The sequence below is a fragment of the Oreochromis aureus genome, linkage group 4 (assembly GCF_013358895.1).
Source record: "Oreochromis aureus strain Israel breed Guangdong linkage group 4, ZZ_aureus, whole genome shotgun sequence".
Lineage (NCBI taxonomy): Eukaryota > Metazoa > Chordata > Actinopteri > Cichliformes > Cichlidae > Oreochromis > Oreochromis aureus.
This window is the reverse complement of record NC_052945.1, coordinates 34,251,430-34,270,632: the sequence shown is the minus strand read 5'-3', so window position 1 is coordinate 34,270,632 and position 19,203 is coordinate 34,251,430. Positions and strand designations below refer to the sequence as shown.

At 39.0% G+C, this 19,203-nt stretch overlaps 1 protein-coding gene across 4 annotated transcripts; it reads right to left on the bottom strand.

Annotated features, from left to right (window-relative positions):
• Positions 1 to 955: 955 nt before the first annotated feature.
• LOC120439969 lies at positions 956 to 17,251 on the bottom strand. Of its 4 annotated transcripts, XM_039611487.1 has the most exons (8): positions 17,031 to 17,248; positions 16,627 to 16,762; positions 16,297 to 16,392; positions 15,863 to 16,074; positions 8,441 to 8,499; positions 7,929 to 8,152; positions 1,227 to 1,427; positions 956 to 1,095 (listed from the first exon to the last, which is right to left on the bottom strand). In XM_039611487.1, exons 4-8 carry the CDS (start codon positions 15,931 to 15,933, stop codon positions 1,066 to 1,068), a joined length of 585 nt encoding a protein of 194 aa, XP_039467421.1. In that variant the 5' UTR covers positions 15,934 to 16,074; positions 16,297 to 16,392; positions 16,627 to 16,762; positions 17,031 to 17,248; the 3' UTR covers positions 956 to 1,065. The 4 variants fall into 4 exon arrangements, with proteins under 4 accessions (XP_039467421.1, XP_039467418.1, XP_039467419.1 ...); XM_039611484.1 differs by having other exon boundaries at positions 956 to 1,427; positions 17,031 to 17,251; XM_039611485.1 differs by lacking the exon at positions 1,227 to 1,427 and having other exon boundaries at positions 17,031 to 17,251.
• Between the last annotated feature and the right edge of the window lie 1,952 nt (positions 17,252 to 19,203).

Below are 19,203 nucleotides of genomic sequence, written 5' to 3'. Positions count from 1 at the left end.
TTGCAATAGTCTTAATAAATGTTGCTGTTAGATGTCTAAGTAATCCTGGCTTGTTCTACAAAGCATGTTTAGTATACTCTGTGCATAAACTGTTTTGAAATGTCCTTGTTTAAAAAAAGAAAAAGCTTAATAAAATTATTAATTGTATTACACCAGTGACTTTATTGATTTGTTGTTGAAAATACAGAGTTATCATTTTTATAAATCTATTGAAGCTTTGAAAATTATTACATTTCAACATTAAATGGAGTCAGAATTTATTTCAACTATCTTGTATGAAGCAAAGTTACTTGAAACTACAATTAATGAACAGGATTAGAGTTAACAAACCCACCATTTTAATTTCACTTTTTTGGAACATGTTTAGATGGTGCTGAATAAAGCTCCATTCATGAGTGCTACTAAGAAGCAGTAATGAAAAGCATCATCATCAGCCATTGTTGTTTCATTCACAAAAAGCTGAAGCTCATTTGCACATGTGTGTGCAATCGGGAGATGTTTGCTTTCATCGTGAATGAATGTTATTTTAGGAGGTGGTTGAAAACCTATGGCTGGAACCTTGCTGCTCCCGGTGGCAAAAGCCAAGATGTGACAAGGCCTCAAAGCCTTCACAAATGCCTCTTTATCCTTGGTAAGAGTCCTTTCTCCAAGTGCGTCTCTCAGCTCTTTATCTAAAACAAAGAAAAACCCCGTTAACCTGGGGACACTAAAATAGTTAAAGCTTGAGCTAACAACTAAATGATGACTAATGTATTTATAAAAATACAGAGGTTCTGTCTTTGCTTTGCTTGTCAGTTGTAAGCTTTCATACATCTTTATTCCTGTTTTGTGTGTGCATGTGACATAAAAAGACAAATTAAGTTTTACTTTAGTGTCCTGAATTGTTTCATGGCCAGACTACATTATATGTGAATTTCTGCTTACTTTCGACACACTGGAGAAATTTCAAATTTGACCACCATCAGCTCCTCTCTAACTCTTCTGTTGCTCCCAAGGACAGAATAGCTTGGCCTGAGAACCCCAGCAATTAAACTGGCTGTCAGATCTTTGTCCTCCCCCGATAGGTCAAGCAGAACACGCAAACTGGGGTTCTCTCTCAGGAGTGATAAAGACAGAAAAGTTTAAATAATGGTTAAATTCCAGTTTTAAATACAAGAAGTAGCTCACTCAATTGGTCATTATTATAAAATAATGACCAATTGATACAGAAAAAATATAAATCTCACTCCATAGTAGGACAAGCCATCAGTTAGTTGATCGAAACAGCTTTGCCGTTGCAGGACTGCAAGGTATAGAGCTGCATTTTTCACAAACAGATCTTTATTGGCCATGGTGACTGTGAGTGGAAGACCTTCAACTTGATATCGCCATGAGTCGCAGCAGCTGACTGCTTTCTCCAAATCATGTTGAGTTGTTGCATTTACAACCTAAATATTTAAGAAAAACACTTTAAATGTTTGTTTTTTTACCAGTGTACACAAATACTGCAGATGGTTCATTTTAATTGGACTCGAAACGTTTTTGTTTTGGTTTATTTGGCTGTATTTCACCAATAAAAATTTTTTTTAACAAAAAGGAAACAAATTGAAAATATAATACATGGAATTGCCTCTAATAACCAAAAGTGTATTTATTATATATTATAAAAGAAGAACAGAAGACTTGTGAATATAGGAAATATTACAATATTCTTGTTATAATCAGTGTTGGGTAAGTTACTTTGAATTAGTAACTTAGTTACATTACTAGTTACTTCTCTAAAAAAGTAACTCAGTTACTTCAAGTTACTCGTTACTTTCAAAGTAACTAGTTACTAGGGAAAGTAACTTTGGTTTTACTCAGAATTCTCTTGTTAATGTGTTGCTTCCGTAACTAGATACCCAGCAAGATTGCCAGTCTTCTAGCTTGCTTACTTGCCACAAGTGCACTGTGCCACCTACCAATAGAAAGGAAAAATAATGTGCACATTTCCACGAGAGAAAATCACGCCTGGACCGTCATTGACCGCCGCCATGATTCTAGCCTGCTTTTTACATCCAACACAAAAACTGCAGTCGTGGTGCTTTTGATTGTACTCAGAACTTGGAAATTCTGCCTTCTGAATAGGAAGATGTAGGCAACACCAGACTGCAGATGAGCTGCATACAGAGCTGGACTGGGACAAAAAAATCATCCCGGGCATTTTGACTAGAGACCGGCCCACCATTATAGGAAAAATCATAAAGCCTTTGAATGAAAATAAACACTGTTGTGACAGTGATGTACACTGTTCTGATGGTATATATGTATCAATCTATCAATTGTTTGTTGTAAGACTCAGATAATTATTTTTTTTAAAAGCGAGACATTTTAAATGAGAATAAGAAAGAAAAGTATTTCCTTGTCCCCCCCTTTCCCTGTTAATGCCCTACCTGGCCCCCTGGCAACACTTTGCTAGACCTGCCCCTGCACAGTTACCAGCTGTCAGCTACGTAGAAAAGGATCCTGGTGTTATTTGTCTCTCAGAAACAGCTCATAACTTCCCTTCAACTCATCCATGTCACCTAAAAGGTAAACCTGTTTCTACATCACCTGTTTAGCTCTGATGATTCAGTAAGGACATCTCCTGGTTTCATCTGCATGTTTCCCTCTCACCAGATAACCAAACCGATATCATGACCAGCAGCTTTACAGCTGTGGCTCCAACAAACATCAGCTGATACTAGAAATTAATATTAAATAAATTCTAACAACAGCTGATCAAGCTTAAACGTGCTGCTGTTGTTTAACGCGACATCCGCTGGTTTCCTCTTTCTGGCGCAAAGTGGGCGATAAATAAACAAGAGAGAAAAGCCGATCAGCTGATCATTGATCAGTTTCGTGATTGAAGTAGAAACGGGAGAGGAGAGAATGAGAGAAGAAGAGGCAGCTGTGCAGCTCCAGCTTTGTGTCTTTTTCATTGTAGCTGAAGTCCGGGACAAACTGTGTTCCTTTTCACCTCAGTACGAAACGCGTAATATTTTCTCTGAATACGAGACGGTTCTGTTTTTTACTGGACGGTTGGAAACTCTAATAATTAACCTTATGAACAAAATAAATTTCAACATCAGTAACATAGCACCCACCCAGCTGTATAGAAACTCCGTCATGCTAGCTAGCACGCAGTACGAAAATGTCAGCATACCGAAAATAAACTCCACCTAAACTTGGTTTATATCTGACTCCGATAGACTGCAGGTCATAACTTCTTACCTGAAGTTCAGTTCACCTGACACGCGTGTTGTAATAGTAATTTTACAATGTATGTTGAAGGAATATTACTGCCCTCTGTTGGTGTGTTTGTGCATTACATGCAATAAAAGGTGTTCGTTAAAAACATCAGGTTATGGGCCCAGAGGTCGCCAAAGGAAGCTGCTAACACGTTTTTTGGGAGTCATAAACAGGATTGTGGGATTCACAATGGAAGATAGAATGTTTATTGACAAGCTGAACGGACCGGAGAATTGGGCAACGTGGAAATTTCAACTGGAGCACCTGTTGAAGGCAAAAGGACTGTGGGGTATGGTACAAGAGACGGAGCAGCTAGCTGCGGATGCTAATGCCCAAGTCACGAGCTGAATTTGAACGGAAGAAGGAAAAGGCTTTTTCAGTGCTGGTACTGAATGTAAGTACACCCCAATTGTACTTGATAACAAACTGTAAGACCCCCAAAGAAGCATGGGAGATGCTAAAAGCACAGTTTGAAAGAGATACTGTTGCTAACAAGCTATTTCTGAAGAAGAAGTACTTCCGGTGTGAAATGAAGGAAGGAGAACATCTCAATGATCATTTAAAAAGGATGAAGGAACTTACTGATCAGCTAGGGGCAATAGGTTCTGTAATTGAAGAGGAAGATCAAATTGTCACCCTTCTAGGTAGTTTGCCACCCAGCTATGCAACTGTTGTTACTGCTTTGGAGACAAAGATGGACAGTCTGACACTACAGTTTGTTCAACAAGCCTTGATAAATGAGGAACAAAAGCGAGTGCTTACTGACAACACCAATGTGTCCAGTAGTGTATCAGCTATGTCATCTCAGATGCATAGAAATGAGCAGAGTGGATCAAAAACAGGGGAGCAAACAGCTCCGACTCATGGAGATGTTACAGATGTGGGAAGGAAGGACATATCAAGCGTGATTGTCCAAGCATTAAAAAGAAATACAAAACCCACAAGGCTAAAAGCGTGCTGTATAAAGACAAAGAGGACTCATATGAGGGAGCTTTTGTTGTAAATGAGTCATGTAAAAGTGATGCACAACAAGAAGAATGGTTAATTGATTCAGGAGCGTCAAAACACATGACATGGAATAAAAAGCTCTACAGAACTACCAAGAGTTTTCAGAACCACAAACAGTGAAACTCGGTGATGGCAGAGTAGTTGAGGCTTTAGGCCTGGGCAACATAACAATGAAAATGTCATTCAGAGTTAGTGATGGAAAAGATGTCACAATGTTTGATGTGCTGTATGTTCCCAAATTATCAATGAACCTTTTCTCAGTGGGAGCTGCTGCCAAGAAGGGAAACACAGTGAAGTTCAAAAGGACTCATTGCTACATAAGAGGAAAGAATGGAGCTCTCCATGGAATGGGAACACAACGATCTGACGGATTGTATCAGCTGGACATCGAGGGAAACTGCACAACTTGTCATGGAGCGTCAACTGCATCAGTTCCAACAAGTATGTGGCATCAGCGCCTAGGTCACACTACAAATCTGGAAAAGTCAAAAACTTGGTAAAAGGAGTTAGCTTTACAAATGAAGAGGAGGACATTTTTGTGAAGCTTGTGTTGAGGGCAAATTATCAAGAAAGCCTTACAAATCAGTGGGAGAAATTCGATCAAAACGCAAGTTGCAATTAGTGCATAGTGACGTTTGTGGTCCTTTTCAAACTGAGTCACTAGGAGGAAAAAAGTACTTTGTAACTTTCATTGATGACTACTCCAGATGTTGTAAAGTGTATTTCATAAGAGAGAAAAACGGAAGTCCTGAGCAAGTTCAAAGAGTTTGAAAGAATCTTCTCGAATGAATGTGGACAGGGAGTAATAAGACTCAGAACTGACAATGGTGGGGAATACACATCTAAAGAGTTTCAAGAATATTTGAAAGCTCAAGGCATCCACCATGAAATGACTGTACCACACACACCACAGCAAAATGGTGTCGCAGAGAGAAAAAACAGAACTCTAGTGGAATCAGCTAGAAGTATGCTGTCACATGCAAAGTTGCCAAACACATTCTGGGCAGAAGCTGTTGCTACTGCAGCTTACATACAGAATAGGCTCCCAACATCTGCTTTAAAGAATGAAACACCCTATCAGAGATGGTATGGAAAAAAGCCAGATGTTAGCCATATGAAAGTATTTGGTTGTGTTGCTTATGCTCATGTTCCAGACACAGAGAGAAAGAAGCTGGACAAAAAGGCAGTGAAAGTTCGTTTCCTGGGATATGCAACCAATGCAAAAGGCTACCGACTGTGGGATGAGCAAAAGGAAAAATACTGATTCGACGAGATGTGGTCTTCAATGAAACAGAGTTTAAATGCAAACAAAGTGAAGATGATCTCTGTTTTGGGAATGAGGTGACACTACACACGGATGAAAGACAAACAAGTACTGAGGAGACTGTCGCCAGTGATGCTGCGAAAGGAGATCAGCGGATCAGAAGACCTCCAAAGAGATATGGATTTGAGGAGTTTGCTGATGTAGCTACAGTTGATCATTATGCAAACCTCTGTTGTGTCACAGAACCAAAAACACTGGAAGAGGCTATGTCAAGTCCAAATGCAAAGGAGTGGAAAGAAGCAGCTGATTTGGAATATGAGTCACTGCTGGAAAATGACACATGGGACTTAGTGGATCTACCAAAGGATCGCAAAGCAGTTGGATCAAAATGGGTCTTTAAAGTTAAGCATCACAGTGATGGACAAGTGGAAAGATACAAGTGCAGACTTGTTGCCAAAGGGTATTCACAGATTTATGGTGCAGACTATGATGAAACATTCTCTCCAGTTGTACGATTTGGTTCAATTCGTACATTGTTATCATTTGCTGTGCAAAACAACCTGAATGTGCATCAAATGGATGTTGTGACCGCATTCTTGAATGGACACCTGGAAGAGGAAATCTACATGGAGCAGCCGGAGGGTTACATCAAACCTGGACAGGAACATCTAGTGTGCAAACTAAACAAGTCAATATATGGACTGAAGCAGTCTCCACGTTGCTGGAGCAAAGCTTTTACAGAGTTCATGAAAAGTATTGGTTTTACACAGAGTACCTCAGATCAGTGTGTGTTTGTTAGAACAGGTCAGGAGTTGGAAATATTGGCTGTGTATGTTGATGATCTGATTTTGATTACAGAATCAGCAGAGAGCATGACGAACTTAAAGGACACTCTGAAGAAACACTACAAAATGAAGGACATGGGTGAGCTATCGTACATTCTGGGCATCTCAGTGGTCCAAGACAAGGCCAAAAACCATGTTGTGCTTCATCAGAGACAGTATATTGAAAACATACTACAAAAGTATGGAATGTACAGTGCCAATCCTGTAGCAACTCCAGCCGACACAAATGTTAAATTAAGAAAGAGTGATGATGTCAGTCAACCTGTAAACCCAAGCATGTATCAGTCAATGGTTGGAAGTTTATTGTATGCTGCCATGGCCACACGACCAGATATTGCACAAGCAGTGAGTGTGGTGTCAAGATTCAATGCAAACCCAAACACTACACACCTTACAGCTGTGAAAAGAATCCTGAGATATTTGAAAGGAACTCTAAACCTGGGACTCAAATATCAAAGAACAGAAACAGGAACCTTGATTGGGTATTCAGATGCTGATTGGGCAGGTGATCAGGACGATCGACGTTCTACAACTGGAAACATCTTTCTACTTGCAGGAGGTGCAGTCAGTTGGCTTAGCAAGAAACAAGCAACAGTTGCACTTTCAACTGCAGAGGCTGAGTATATTGCTTTGAGCCAAGCCGCACAAGAAGGAGTTTGGTTAAGACGACTACTAACTGAACTTGGAATGGAAACCACAGCAACAGTGATCCTGGAGGACAATCAAGGAGCAATTGCAATCGTAAAAAAAATCCAGTTGATCATGCAAGAACAAAGCACATAGACATTCGTTACCACTACATTCGTGAATGTGTGCAAAATGGACAAATCCAGCTGAAGTATTGCTGTACAGAGAACATGAAGGCTGACATCTTAACCAAACCACTGCCTAGACAAAGGTTTGAGTATCTCAGAGAGAAGATTGGACTGTGTTCAGTTTAAAAAGGGTTATCCTTATGCTTATGTTAGGATGTGATGCATATAACTGTAATGAAAAATAATGTTTTTGTCTAAGATGGACACAGTACATTTTTTTTTTGTGTGAGTTCAAAACGAGAGAAAATGTTTATTTTCTAGTAACACTGTGATATAGGTGCATAATGTTGTTTTTTTTGGAAAGAAATAAGCAATGGCAGTCAAGTAAGTGAACTCCATGGTAAAATTAAGTGGGAGTGTTGTAATAGTAATTTTACAATGTATGTTGAAGGAATATTACTGCCCTCTGTTGGTGTGTTTGTGCATTACATGCAATAAAAGGTGTTCGTTAAAAACATCAACGCGGACCAGCGGCCGCTTCGGGTCTCTCCTCTTGCCTCCCTTTTCCTTCATCCACCTGCTGGCTTCCACCACTTGCTAATGTTATTGAATCTGTGGAAGCTCCGATATCCACCACACGAAGTAACGAATAACGAGCCTATCTAAATCCCAGTAACGAGTAACGCGTTCCTGGTTTTGGCATAATAACTAGTTACCGTGCTCGTTACCACAATAATAACGTAGTTACTGTAACGCGTTACTTAATAACGCGTTAGTCCCAACACTGGTTATAATATTGCAATTCACCTTTTTCAGATTCTCTCTTAACTCAGGGTCACCTATATCATCCGGTGTTAGGTGTACTTGAAGAATGTCTCCTGACACAATGTAGTCTACTACATGTGGAGAGAGAAAGGCTGGTGCTTCTCCACCTTGCACTATTATCGTGGACAACATCCTGCCAATGGTTCGATATACTCCATTTTGCAAGTGTAGGATGTTAAATTTCAGTGTGCATCCATTTGGTGTAGCTGAAAAATAACACACACAAAAAAGTATATTCTGTGCAGACGCCAACTGATATCTTGAGATTGACAGACAAAAATGTATTACTTTTTTTTTTGTACTGTTTCAGACACACAGAAGATAACATAACAGATTTATTATCTGTAGTCATTTATTAACTTGTTAATGTTCTGTCAAACAATGTTCAGATCAGGTGGTTGTTGCGTTTGTAACATTATAAAAACGAGTGTCGTCAACAAGCCTTTAGGCCTTGAGTAAGTAAGTTAGTTAGTTTGTCTATGAAATCATATTACCTTCAAAAGCACCACTGTCCTGAAAGATGGCCTTCACCAGTAAACGGAAAAACTCCCGCCTTTATGGAGGACCACAAGAGCCACGCGCATCGAAATAAAAATTTCTGTGCTTTAATAATGAATTGCAGAATAAATTCTGCAATTGTAAATTCATTTTGAATTCAATTTAATAAACTGCATTTCAAAATCCTTTTTCCAATTGCAGTTCAAAATCCTTTTCCAATTGCACTTTAATAAACTGCATTTTAAAATCCTTTTTTCAGTTGCACTTTAATAAACTGCAGTTCAAAATCCTTTTTCCACTTGCAATTTAATAACTGCAGTTCAAAATCCTTTTTCCACCTGCAATTTAATAAACTGCAGTTCAAAATCCTTTTTCCATTTGCAATTTAATAAACTGCAGTTCAAAATCCTTTTTCCACTTGCAATTTAATAAACTGCATTTCAAAATCCTTTTTCCACCTGCAATTTAATAAACTGCAGTTCAAAATCCTTTTTCCACTTGCAATTTAATAAACTGCAGTTCAAAATCCTTTTTCCACTTGCAATTTAATAAACTGCAGTTCAAAATCCATTTCCCTTTCCTGTTCGCTCCGGGATTAGCTGCTGGATTAGCTCCTGGATTAGCTGCTGGATTAGCTCTTCGATTAACAACTTGCTGGAGGCTATTGAAATTAGCCACACCGTGGGATGTGAGGAGCTCTCTGATTGGTTGGTCAGACACAGGCTGTCTGCCAGCCTGGATTTTTCTAGCTCATAGCTTCTCCCTGCTACGGCGTGTGTGCTTGTGCAAAGGCCGTTCAGCGTTGGGATTTACACTCGGCTCGACACGGATATGTGAAGAATGAAGGAGCCTGCAGCGAAACGGAGAGCCAACCTCTGACTGAGTGCCTGTCTACACATTCTGACCACCTGTTGAAGGTAAGGTGCTAACGTGGCTAACGCTAGCGTCACCGCACGTAGCCCCGTTATTTTAAGATCATCTTAGCTAATGAAAGTTTTACGTCGCAGCTGTACGAGCTCGCCACGTGTTTTGTAAGCTGCTGTGCTCTTCACAAATAAAGCTGGAAGCAGCTCAGACTGTTAGAACCAGCACTGAGCCCTGTTACATTTATACGGTGTTAGAGCAATGGCTGCAACCTACAGTCTTTAAACTAGCGATTACAATGCTGACAGTAAACTCGTCAGTCCAGATGTTACCACATTACTCTATGGTACTTAGTTAAAACAACTGAGACAGGCTGATTAAAATAACACCTGTCAGTTCTCTCATTCAACATATAAAGACTGGAGATCACACTACTGATTTCAGTTCATTTAATATGTGAGTGCACAGATTCATTCTCAACTGGACATAAATGATGATCAAAGGTTGTATATATGATGAATTCATCAAATCCCAGCCTCTAACACAGTGCGCTGAATCTTAGCTTTGAATGTCCAGTATATTCTAATCAGTGCAATGTAAGCATTCACCGAACCTATAGTATCTACACCTGTGTGGCAAATGTGTGGTAAAGATACAGATAATGAAATTTAATTAATACAATATACATCATGAAAATGAAAGCTGAAATTGATTCAGTTTAGTACTTTTCTCTGTATGCTCTGTGATTATAAAGGCCTTAAATTCTGTGATATATACTGTAAATGATTTTCACAGAGGTCTTAAAGTACTTAAATCACTGCTGATAGTCTGGTTGTTTATATTTTCACATGTTTTTGTGTCTGTAGGGCTGTTTGATGACGATTTGGACTCCTCTGGGAGATGAGGACACACCCACATCTGTTCCATACTGCAGCCATTGATGGTGTTACAGCTCTGAGTCAGCTTTGGGCCATCAGACGCACACACTGGAAAACCAGCACCTGGACTTCATGCAGGAGAGACGGCCTCAGTGATGATGGACTCTGCATCCTCTACTTTACCTCCTAATCTCTTTCTTCTTTAACACACAATTAAAATCACTCCAAAAGAGTGTAAACTTACTGAGGAAGTCTCTAACTTGTACACATTTGTACTTTTACTTGTTTTATGAGTTATTTTTAAGAAGAGTAAAGTTATTCACATAAAGTTGTTATTCTTCTGTATTTATTCTTTTGTATCATGTACCACAGTCATACTGAACTTTACAGACCTGGTGAATTGGAGAAAACAAAGATCACACACACACACACCATTCAGCTTCAGCAGTATTTCTATTCATCTTATGAATTCCAGTCTAATGTCAATTCACGGAGTTCAGTTTTGGTCTTAAACTCCAGAGAATACCACCTGGTTCAACAATCTTTTATCTGATTATTGGCAAAATGTTTTCTTCTGAAAGAAGAAAACATTTTGGGCTCATTTTCAGCCTCAGGCAAAATTGAGCCCAAAGAAACAACAACAAAGTTTAGTTCCTCTGGATTTTCCATGGAAAATTGTTTTATCACTCATCCAGGTGACTTCTCCAGTGTCACGGATGAGTGATGAATGCATCTCCACTGGAAACCATTGTGTCCAGTTAAAGTCAATCGACTTTTTTCAAGGAGAGTTGTTGGATGCTGTGCTCATGAGGACAATGGGTTTTAACTTGCAGCACAACACAAAGCTGCCATACTGGATCAACGATCAAAACACTTAATTGAGCAGAATTAAGGCAAAATGCAATATCCTCATATGATGACACATCACACATGATCCAGCATTGTTCTAAGAATGCAAACTTTCTTATTGGAAGTTTCCACAGCTGCCAGAAAGGGACAGATTTCTGGCTGGTCTTAATGAGTGGTCGTTGCTCTCTCGTTTTCTCTGGAATTGCTGCACAGAGGATGTAACACCCATGATAAGCGCTGAGGTGTGTGTCCTTGTCAGAAATCAGCAATACTCAGCTTCCAGGTAAGGAAAAGTGGAACCAGAAGATATTCAAATGCATCTCTCCACAGCTGCTGATGAATTCTACAAAAAACAAAGTTTGTTAAAAACATTTGCAGGTGAATCACCACTGATTTATCAGTGACATCCATTTACTCAAAAAATACTGACAAGTGGATAACTAGGAGATATATATATATATATATATATATATATATATATATTTTCAAAAATGTCCTGTACTAAATGGAACTGTATATGACAAATGTGGTGTGGTGCTTGTGGAATTTTTAACAAGGACCCTACAAAACTTTACAGTACTCATGCTGCCAAACTTTTGACAGCTAGGTGAGCAGTAGGGCTGGGTATCGTCACTGATTTCTAGAATCGATTCATTTCCGATTCACAAGGTCCCGAATCGATTCGATTCAATTCGATTCGATTAAATTCGATTTGAATCTGGGAAATTTTGACAGTCAGAAATATTATAATTCAGATTTCATTGACATATTTTTGTATCTATAAAAAGGAAGCTGACACACGCAAGACTTTATCAAAGGTGTGAGCGTCACAGCAGATGCCTTTGTGTCAAAGTAGCTGAAGATAAAACAGAAAAACATGAAGGTGGTTTTCCTGGCCTGGGATTTTATAAAAATATGTATCTGCAGTACATCAAAAACGAAAGAAAACCATTAATCAACATATGAACGTTACCTCTGACGTTACAGCGGTTTTATTAGAGACACGGCTAAGCGTTTTGCATTTTGCATAATTTTAAAAAGTTTAAATTTGTTCAGTATTGAACGGCAGAAATTAGGTTTTCTTTTCGGAAGTATGTAAAACGAAAAAAAAAAAAAACAAAAAACAGCGGCCGACAGCGCTGTAAACAACAGTAGAGTTGCGCGTAACAAGCAAGCGAATAATGCAGAAAACAGTACAGAGAGAGAGAGAGAGCTGTGCATGAAGTGTGATTTTATCGTGGGTGAAGCAAAACAGTAAAAGTCAGAGGGAATTCATGACGATGTTTACGTGAAGCGTAGTTTGGATCTTCTTTTGCTGCTGGTTCAGTCAATATTGTTTGGAGAGAGATAAAACTAACAGCTTTAGAATCAGCGCAAAAAGGGCGTGAACACAAAGCGCGGACCCGCCGAAACATCAGAATCAGCGAGATGTCGGCTTTCAGCACCGACCGTGTCCGTGCAGTTGTTGTGCCAGAAAGTGATTGCCGTCCGCGGGAACGCGCGCAGACGCTTAAAGCTGCAGCGCCCGTCGTGTGAGAAAGGCGACATCTCACTGATTCTGATCCGCTGGGGTCGCGCTGTGTGTTTACGTCCTTGTGCAGAATCCGTGTACCTCCTCTCATTTACTGTCTTAGCTGTTTGGTGGTTGTTGAAATTTTGTGAGGTTTCACCTGAGATTCTGGCGTTTCGGGCAAAATAAATTTATATTAAAAAAATCGATTCAGGATTTTAATGAATCGATTTCACGTTATCAAGCCAGGCGATTTTAATCGATGAATCGATTATTAAAACCCACCCCTAGTGTGCAGTTCCTGCTTTAAATGCATTCAAAATCTAAGTGATAAGAGGCCAGAAATGTTTGAACTCGCTTATGAACCTACATCACTGAGGCCGTCTCTCCTGCATGAAGTCCAGGTGCTGGTTTTCCAGTGTGTGCGTCTGATGGCCCAAAGCTGACTCAGAGCTGTAACACCATCAATGGCTGCAGTATGGAACAGATGTGGGTGTGTCCTCATCTCCCAGAGGAGTCCAAATCGTCATCAAACAGCCCTACAGACACAAAAACATGTGAAAATATAAACAACCAGACTATCAGCAGTGATTTAAGTACTTTAAGACCTATATGAGGATATTACATTTTGCCTTAATTCTGCTCAATTAAGTGTTTTGATCGTTGATCCAGTATGGCAGCTTTGTGTTGTGCTGCAAGTTAAAACCCATTGTCCTCATGAGCACAGCATCCAACAACTCTCCTTGAAAAAGTCGATTGACTTTAACTGGACACAATGGTTTCCAGTGGAGATGCATTCATCACTCATCCGTGACACTGGAGAAGTCACCTGGATGAGTGATAAAACAATTTTCCATGGAAAATCCAGAGGAACTAAACTTTGTTGTTGTTTCTTTGGGCTCAATTTTGCCTGAGGCTGAAAATGAGCCCAAAATGTTTTCTTCTTTCAGAAGAAAACATTTTGCCAATAATCAGATAAAAAGATTGTTGAACCAGGTGGTATTCTCTGGAGTTTAAGACCAAAACTGAACTCCGTGAATTGACATTAGACTGGAATTCATAAGATGAATAGAAATACTGCTGAAGCTGAATGGTGTGTGTGTGTGTGTGATCTTTGTTTTCTCCAATTCACCAGGTCTGTAAAGTTCAGTATGACTGTGGTACATGATACAAAAGAATAAATACAGAAGAATAACAACTTTATGTGAATAACTTTACTCTTCTTAAAAATAACTCATAAAACAAGTAAAAGTACAAATGTGTACAAGTTAGAGACTTCCTCAGTAAGTTTACACTCTTTTGGAGTGATTTTAATTGTGTGTTAAAGAAGAAAGAGATTAGGAGGTAAAGTAGAGGATGCAGAGTCCATCATCACTGAGGCCGTCTCTCCTGCATGAAGTCCAGGTGCTGGTTTTCCAGTGTGTGCGTCTGATGGCCCAAAGCTGACTCAGAGCTGTAACACCATCAATGGCTGCAGTATGGAACAGATGTGGGTGTGTCCTCATCTCCCAGAGGAGTCCAAATCGTCATCAAACAGCCCTACAGACACAAAAACATGTGAAAATATAAACAACCAGACTATCAGCAGTGATTTAAGTACTTTTAAGACCTCTGTGAAAATCATTTACAGTATATATCACAGAATTTAAGGCCTTTATAATCACAGAGCATACAGAGAAAAGTACTAAACTGAATCAATTTCAGCTTTCATTTTTCATGATGTATATTGTATTAATTAAATTTCATTATCTGTATCTTTACCACACAGGTGTAGATACTATAGGTTCGGTGAATGCTTACATTGCACTGATTAGAATATACTGGACATTCAAAGCTAAGATTCAGCGCACTGTGTTAGAGGCTGGGATTTGATGAATTCATCATATATACAACCTTTGATCATCATTTATGTCCAGTTGAGAATGAATCTGTGCACTCACATATTAAATGAACTGAAATCAGTAGTGTGATCTCCAGTCTTTATATGTTGAATGAGAGAACTGACAGGTGTTATTTTAATCAGCCTGTCTCAGTTGTTTTAACTAAGTACCATAGAGTAATGTGGTAACATCTGGACTGACGAGTTTACTGTCAGCATTGTAATCGCTAGTTTAAAGGCTGTAGGTTGCAGCCATTGCTCTAACACCGTATAAATGTAACAGGGCTCAGTGCTGGTTCTAACAGTCTGAGCTGCTTCCAGCTTTATTTGTGAAGAGCACAGCAGCTTACAAAACACGTAGCGAGCTCGCACAGCTGCGACGTAAAACTTTCATTAGCTAAGATGATCTTAAAATAACGGGCTACGTGCGGTGACGCTAGCGTTAGCCACGTTAGCACCTTACCTTCAACAGGTGGTCAGAATGTGTAGACAGGCACTCAGTCAGAGGTTGGCTCTCCGTTTCGCTGCAGGCTCCCTTCATTCTTCACATATCCGTGTCGAGCCGAGTGTAAATCCCGACGCTGAACGGCCTTTGTACAAGCACACACGCTTCGTAGCAGGGAGAAGCTATGAGCTAGAAAAATCCAGGCTGGCAGACAGCCTGTGTCCGACCAACCAATCAGAGAGCTCCTTACATCCCACGGTGTGGCTAATTTGAATAGCCTCCAGCAAGTTGTTAATCGAAGAGCTAATCCAGCAGCTAATCCAGCAGCTAATCCCGGAGCGAACAGGAAAGGGAAATGGATTTTGAACTGCAGTTTATTAAATTGCAGGTGGAAAAAGGATTTTGAACTGCAGTTTATTAAATTGCAAGTGGAAAAAGGATTTTGAACTGCAGTTTATTAAATTGCAGGTGGAAAAAGGATTTTGAACTGCAGTTTATTAAATTGCAAGTGGAAAAGGATTTTGAACTGCAGTTTATTAAATTGCAGGTGGAAAAAGGATTTTGAACTGCAGTTTATTAAATTGCAGGTGGAAAAGGATTTTGAACTGCAGTTTATTAAATTGCAGGTGGAAAAAGGATTTTGAACTGCAGTTTATTAAATTGCAGGTGGAAAAGGGATTTTGAACTGCAGTTTATAAAATTGCAGGTGGAAAAAGGATTTTGAACTGCAGTTTATTAAATTGCAAGTGGAAAAAGGATTTTGAACTGCAGTTTATTAAATTGCAACTGAAAAAAGGATTTTAAAATGCAGTTTATTAAAGTGCAATTGGAAAAAGGATTTTGAAATGCAATTGGAAAAAGGATTTTGAAATGCAGTTTATTAAATTGGAATTAAAAAATGAATTTACAATTGCAGAATTTATTCTACAATTCATTATTAAAGCACAGAAATTTTTATTTCGATGCGCGTGGCTCTTGTGGTCCTCCATACGCCTTGGCCCCCCAAGGTCAGCAGCATCTTCCTCTGTATCATGTTCATCGCTTGCAAATGTGACATAAAGCATCTCACAGCTTTCTGCAAACTTGGGTCTCTTGAACTGACGCAAAGCAGTCGACCACACATTGGCTCGACTGATATGGAGTTGTCTTGTTCCTCATGTTCACCATGACCTTCAATTTCTTCTTTGCTGAGCTTCTTAAAAGACCTATATAAAAAAGGGACAATGACAAACAGATCTTGGGGAAAAATGGAAATTTGCTGTACATTTGACTCAAGTGCAGAGTTACAGATAATTATGTTGTGATAGTCCATATTAAATTAGTCAGAAATGAGCAATTACCTTTGTAATTGTGTAACTTCAAAAAAATGATGCAAGTAAAGATGCAAATAAGATATTCAATTATCAAAGGTTTCTTTCAAATCTTACCTTGAAATATGAACTTCACTCTGTCTATCAGACTCTTCTAGGAGGCTACGCTGAATTGCCTCTTCAAGAGCTTCATCTTCCTCCAGAAAAATAGGGCTAAGTAGACAAGAGATATTAGAAATCATAAAACATGTCAGCCTTGAAGAATTTCTCACACTACATCATTAAAAAAAAAAAAATTAAATGTAAATCCTAAAGTTGCAGTCATTCACCAAAAAAAAAAACCCAAAAAAAAAAACCCAAACATGCAAATTGGAAACCTGCATCGAAACAATATCCTAAACAACATCTAAAATGAAGGATGTCTTTAACCCCTAGACAACAGCTTACACAAATTCTGCCACATTATATGGAAACATCTGCTGTCCCTCTGCCTGTCCCTCATTTTCACTCTCCTGAATGCAGCCCTCTGTTTCCTGATGCTTGGCCTCACTTTCACCTGGTGTTGTAGGCAACGCATGATGCACTGAACAAAGGAAAGAAGGTCAGCATGACTTGCTTCATAATGTTAACAGAGCCTTTACATATATATCCTTATATTAGTTCAAGTGAAAGTTGGGCACATATTCCTCCTTGGCTGTAATCACCTGTGATAATCTGTAAACATTAAAATCGGACAAATTAATGATGCTCTCATCAAACAAACCTCCCAGGAATTATTACTCACTGCAGTAACAAAATCTAACTGGTCATTGAGCTTAGAACCTCACTAGGTTTTCATTCACGCCACATACCTCGTCTTCTCCGGCAGACTGGACTTTCAAAGTCACTATCAGACAGCTCTTCTGGTTCCTCCTGAGGGAAAAGAAAGCATGTTCTACATAAAATCAAATACAGTTGCACCAAATCACTGGTAACACAGAGGCACATGGCTGCACTAAAAACTGTTTACACCTGCTAAAAGTGCAATATTAATTAATACAATTAATAAAATTATGTTAAGGGAACAGACTAACTTTTTAGACAATAAATATTTCTGCACTGCAATATAAAATGTTTACCTGTGCAGGTTTTGTATCCCTGCCATTATATAGAGGCAGGTGGTGGAACAAATCGAGCCAACTTCTTGGCCACCCCAAAGAAAACTGCTAGAAACATTTGGTTTCATTAGTCGTTTACATCCTCTAATTGTACTCAAATACTCAAAAGGGAATGTCTGGCCAGTTGACAGTGCAAATGTTCTTCTGAAGATTGCTGCTATTTCTTCTCTAAGTTGTGCTTCAGACCAGTCAGATGTAAAGGAGATCTTCCCAATAAGGCCATCTTGTGCTAGTTTTGCTCTTGAATCTCCTCTCGGTATGAGAAAGCGTTGATGCTGAAGACAAGGGCAAGCACACGACATCTTTTGTATAGTGTTTGCAGGTCTTGTTTTTTCTCACAAAATGTGAGCGCGTAGCATGAGCTTGAGGAACTGATGGAAGAGGAACCTGAAATGAATTCAAACACAGATACAGATAGACATCTATGCATTACAATACATCCGTAAGGTTTCTGTTATCTGTTCATTAAAAAACAAAAAAAACTGTAGACTCAGACCATCTTACTATTGTCTACCCATTACACAGAAAACTGAACCTTTTGTATCTTGTAGATTAGCATTTGGTGACTGTTGGTCAAGTTGGTGATTCAGTCCCCAGGTGCTCTAATCTACAGCTCCCAATGGGTTTATCTGAGTATGACTGTGTGCGAATGTTGGACAGAAAAAGTGCTTGTATTAATCTGTGCCTGTGAATGGGTAAATGAGATGTGTTGTATAAAGTGCTTTGAGCACTCAATTAGAGTAGAAAAGGCCTGCAGTTAGGTCAATGTGTATTTGGACCCTAACAAGTTTTATTTTGTTGCCCGTTTACTGAAACATTTTCCAATCATAATTATATCATGAACATGATGTGCAGACTCAGCTTTAATTTAGGGTATCCATATTAAAATGATGATGTCATTACCAATTAAGCAGATAAAAGGCCTGGAATTGATTTGAGACGTAGTGTTTGCATTTTGAAAATTAAGAAATTAATATAGCCACTATAGTGACCATCAAAACAATGAGAAATATTGACGTAAAGTTTATTTTGCGACACCACAGAACAAATGATAGTGTATAATATGAAATGATAGATGTTTTTATATCGTCATATCGAACAGTCCTAATACAGAGGGTTCACTGCAAGGTGCAAGCCACTCATAAGCCTCAAGAATAGAAAGGCTAGAATGGACTTAACAAAATACAAAAAAAAAAAAAACCATCAAGTAAAAGCCAGCAAAATTTTGGAAAAACATTCTTTGGACAGATAAAACCAAGATCAACCTCTACCAGAATGATGGCAAGAAAAAAGTATGGAGAAGGTATGGAACGACTCAAAGCATACCACATCATCTGTAAAACATGGCAGAGGCAGTGTGATGGTTTGGGCATGCATGGCTGCCAGTGGCACTGGTAGTGTTTACTGAATATGTGACACAGGACTGAAGCAGCTGAATGTGTTCAGAGACATACTTGTCTGCTTAAGTCCAGCTAAAAGTAGTCACAATGATTGGGTAGCATTTAATAATAAAGATGGAAGATGACCCAAAACATACAGTCAAAGCACCACATGACTTTATTAAAGTAAAGAAATAGAATATTCTTGAATGGCCAAGTCAGTCACTGGATTTTAACCCAATTGAGCATACATTTCACTTGTTGAAGACTAAATTTAGGACAGAAAGGCCCACAAACAAACAGCAACTGAAAGCCAATGCAGTAAAGGCCTGGCAGAGCCTTAGTAAGGAGGAATGCCAGCATCTGGTGGTGTCCATGACTTCAAGACTTCAGGCTGTCATTGCCAACAAAGGGTTTTGAATAAAGTAATAGAAATTATCATTTTATTTTCAGTTATTTAATTTGTCTAATTACTTTAGAGCCTCTGA

What these genes read in the sequence shown, in the direction of transcription:
- LOC120439969 (XM_039611484.1), bottom strand. Translation starts at nt 17,166, where the DNA reads ATGTGCCTCTGTGTTACCAGTGATTTGGTGCAACTGTATTTGATTTTA. An exon ending in AGTGAAGTTCATATTTCAAG is followed by an intron (nt 16,075 to 16,296) that starts GTAAGATTTGAA and finishes TTTTTTATATAG; the next exon opens with GTCTTTTAAGAAGCTCAGCA. An exon ending in GCTGACCTTGGGGGGCCAAG is followed by an intron (nt 8,500 to 15,862) that starts GCGTATGGAGGA and finishes TCCTCCATAAAG; the next exon opens with GCGGGAGTTTTTCCGTTTAC.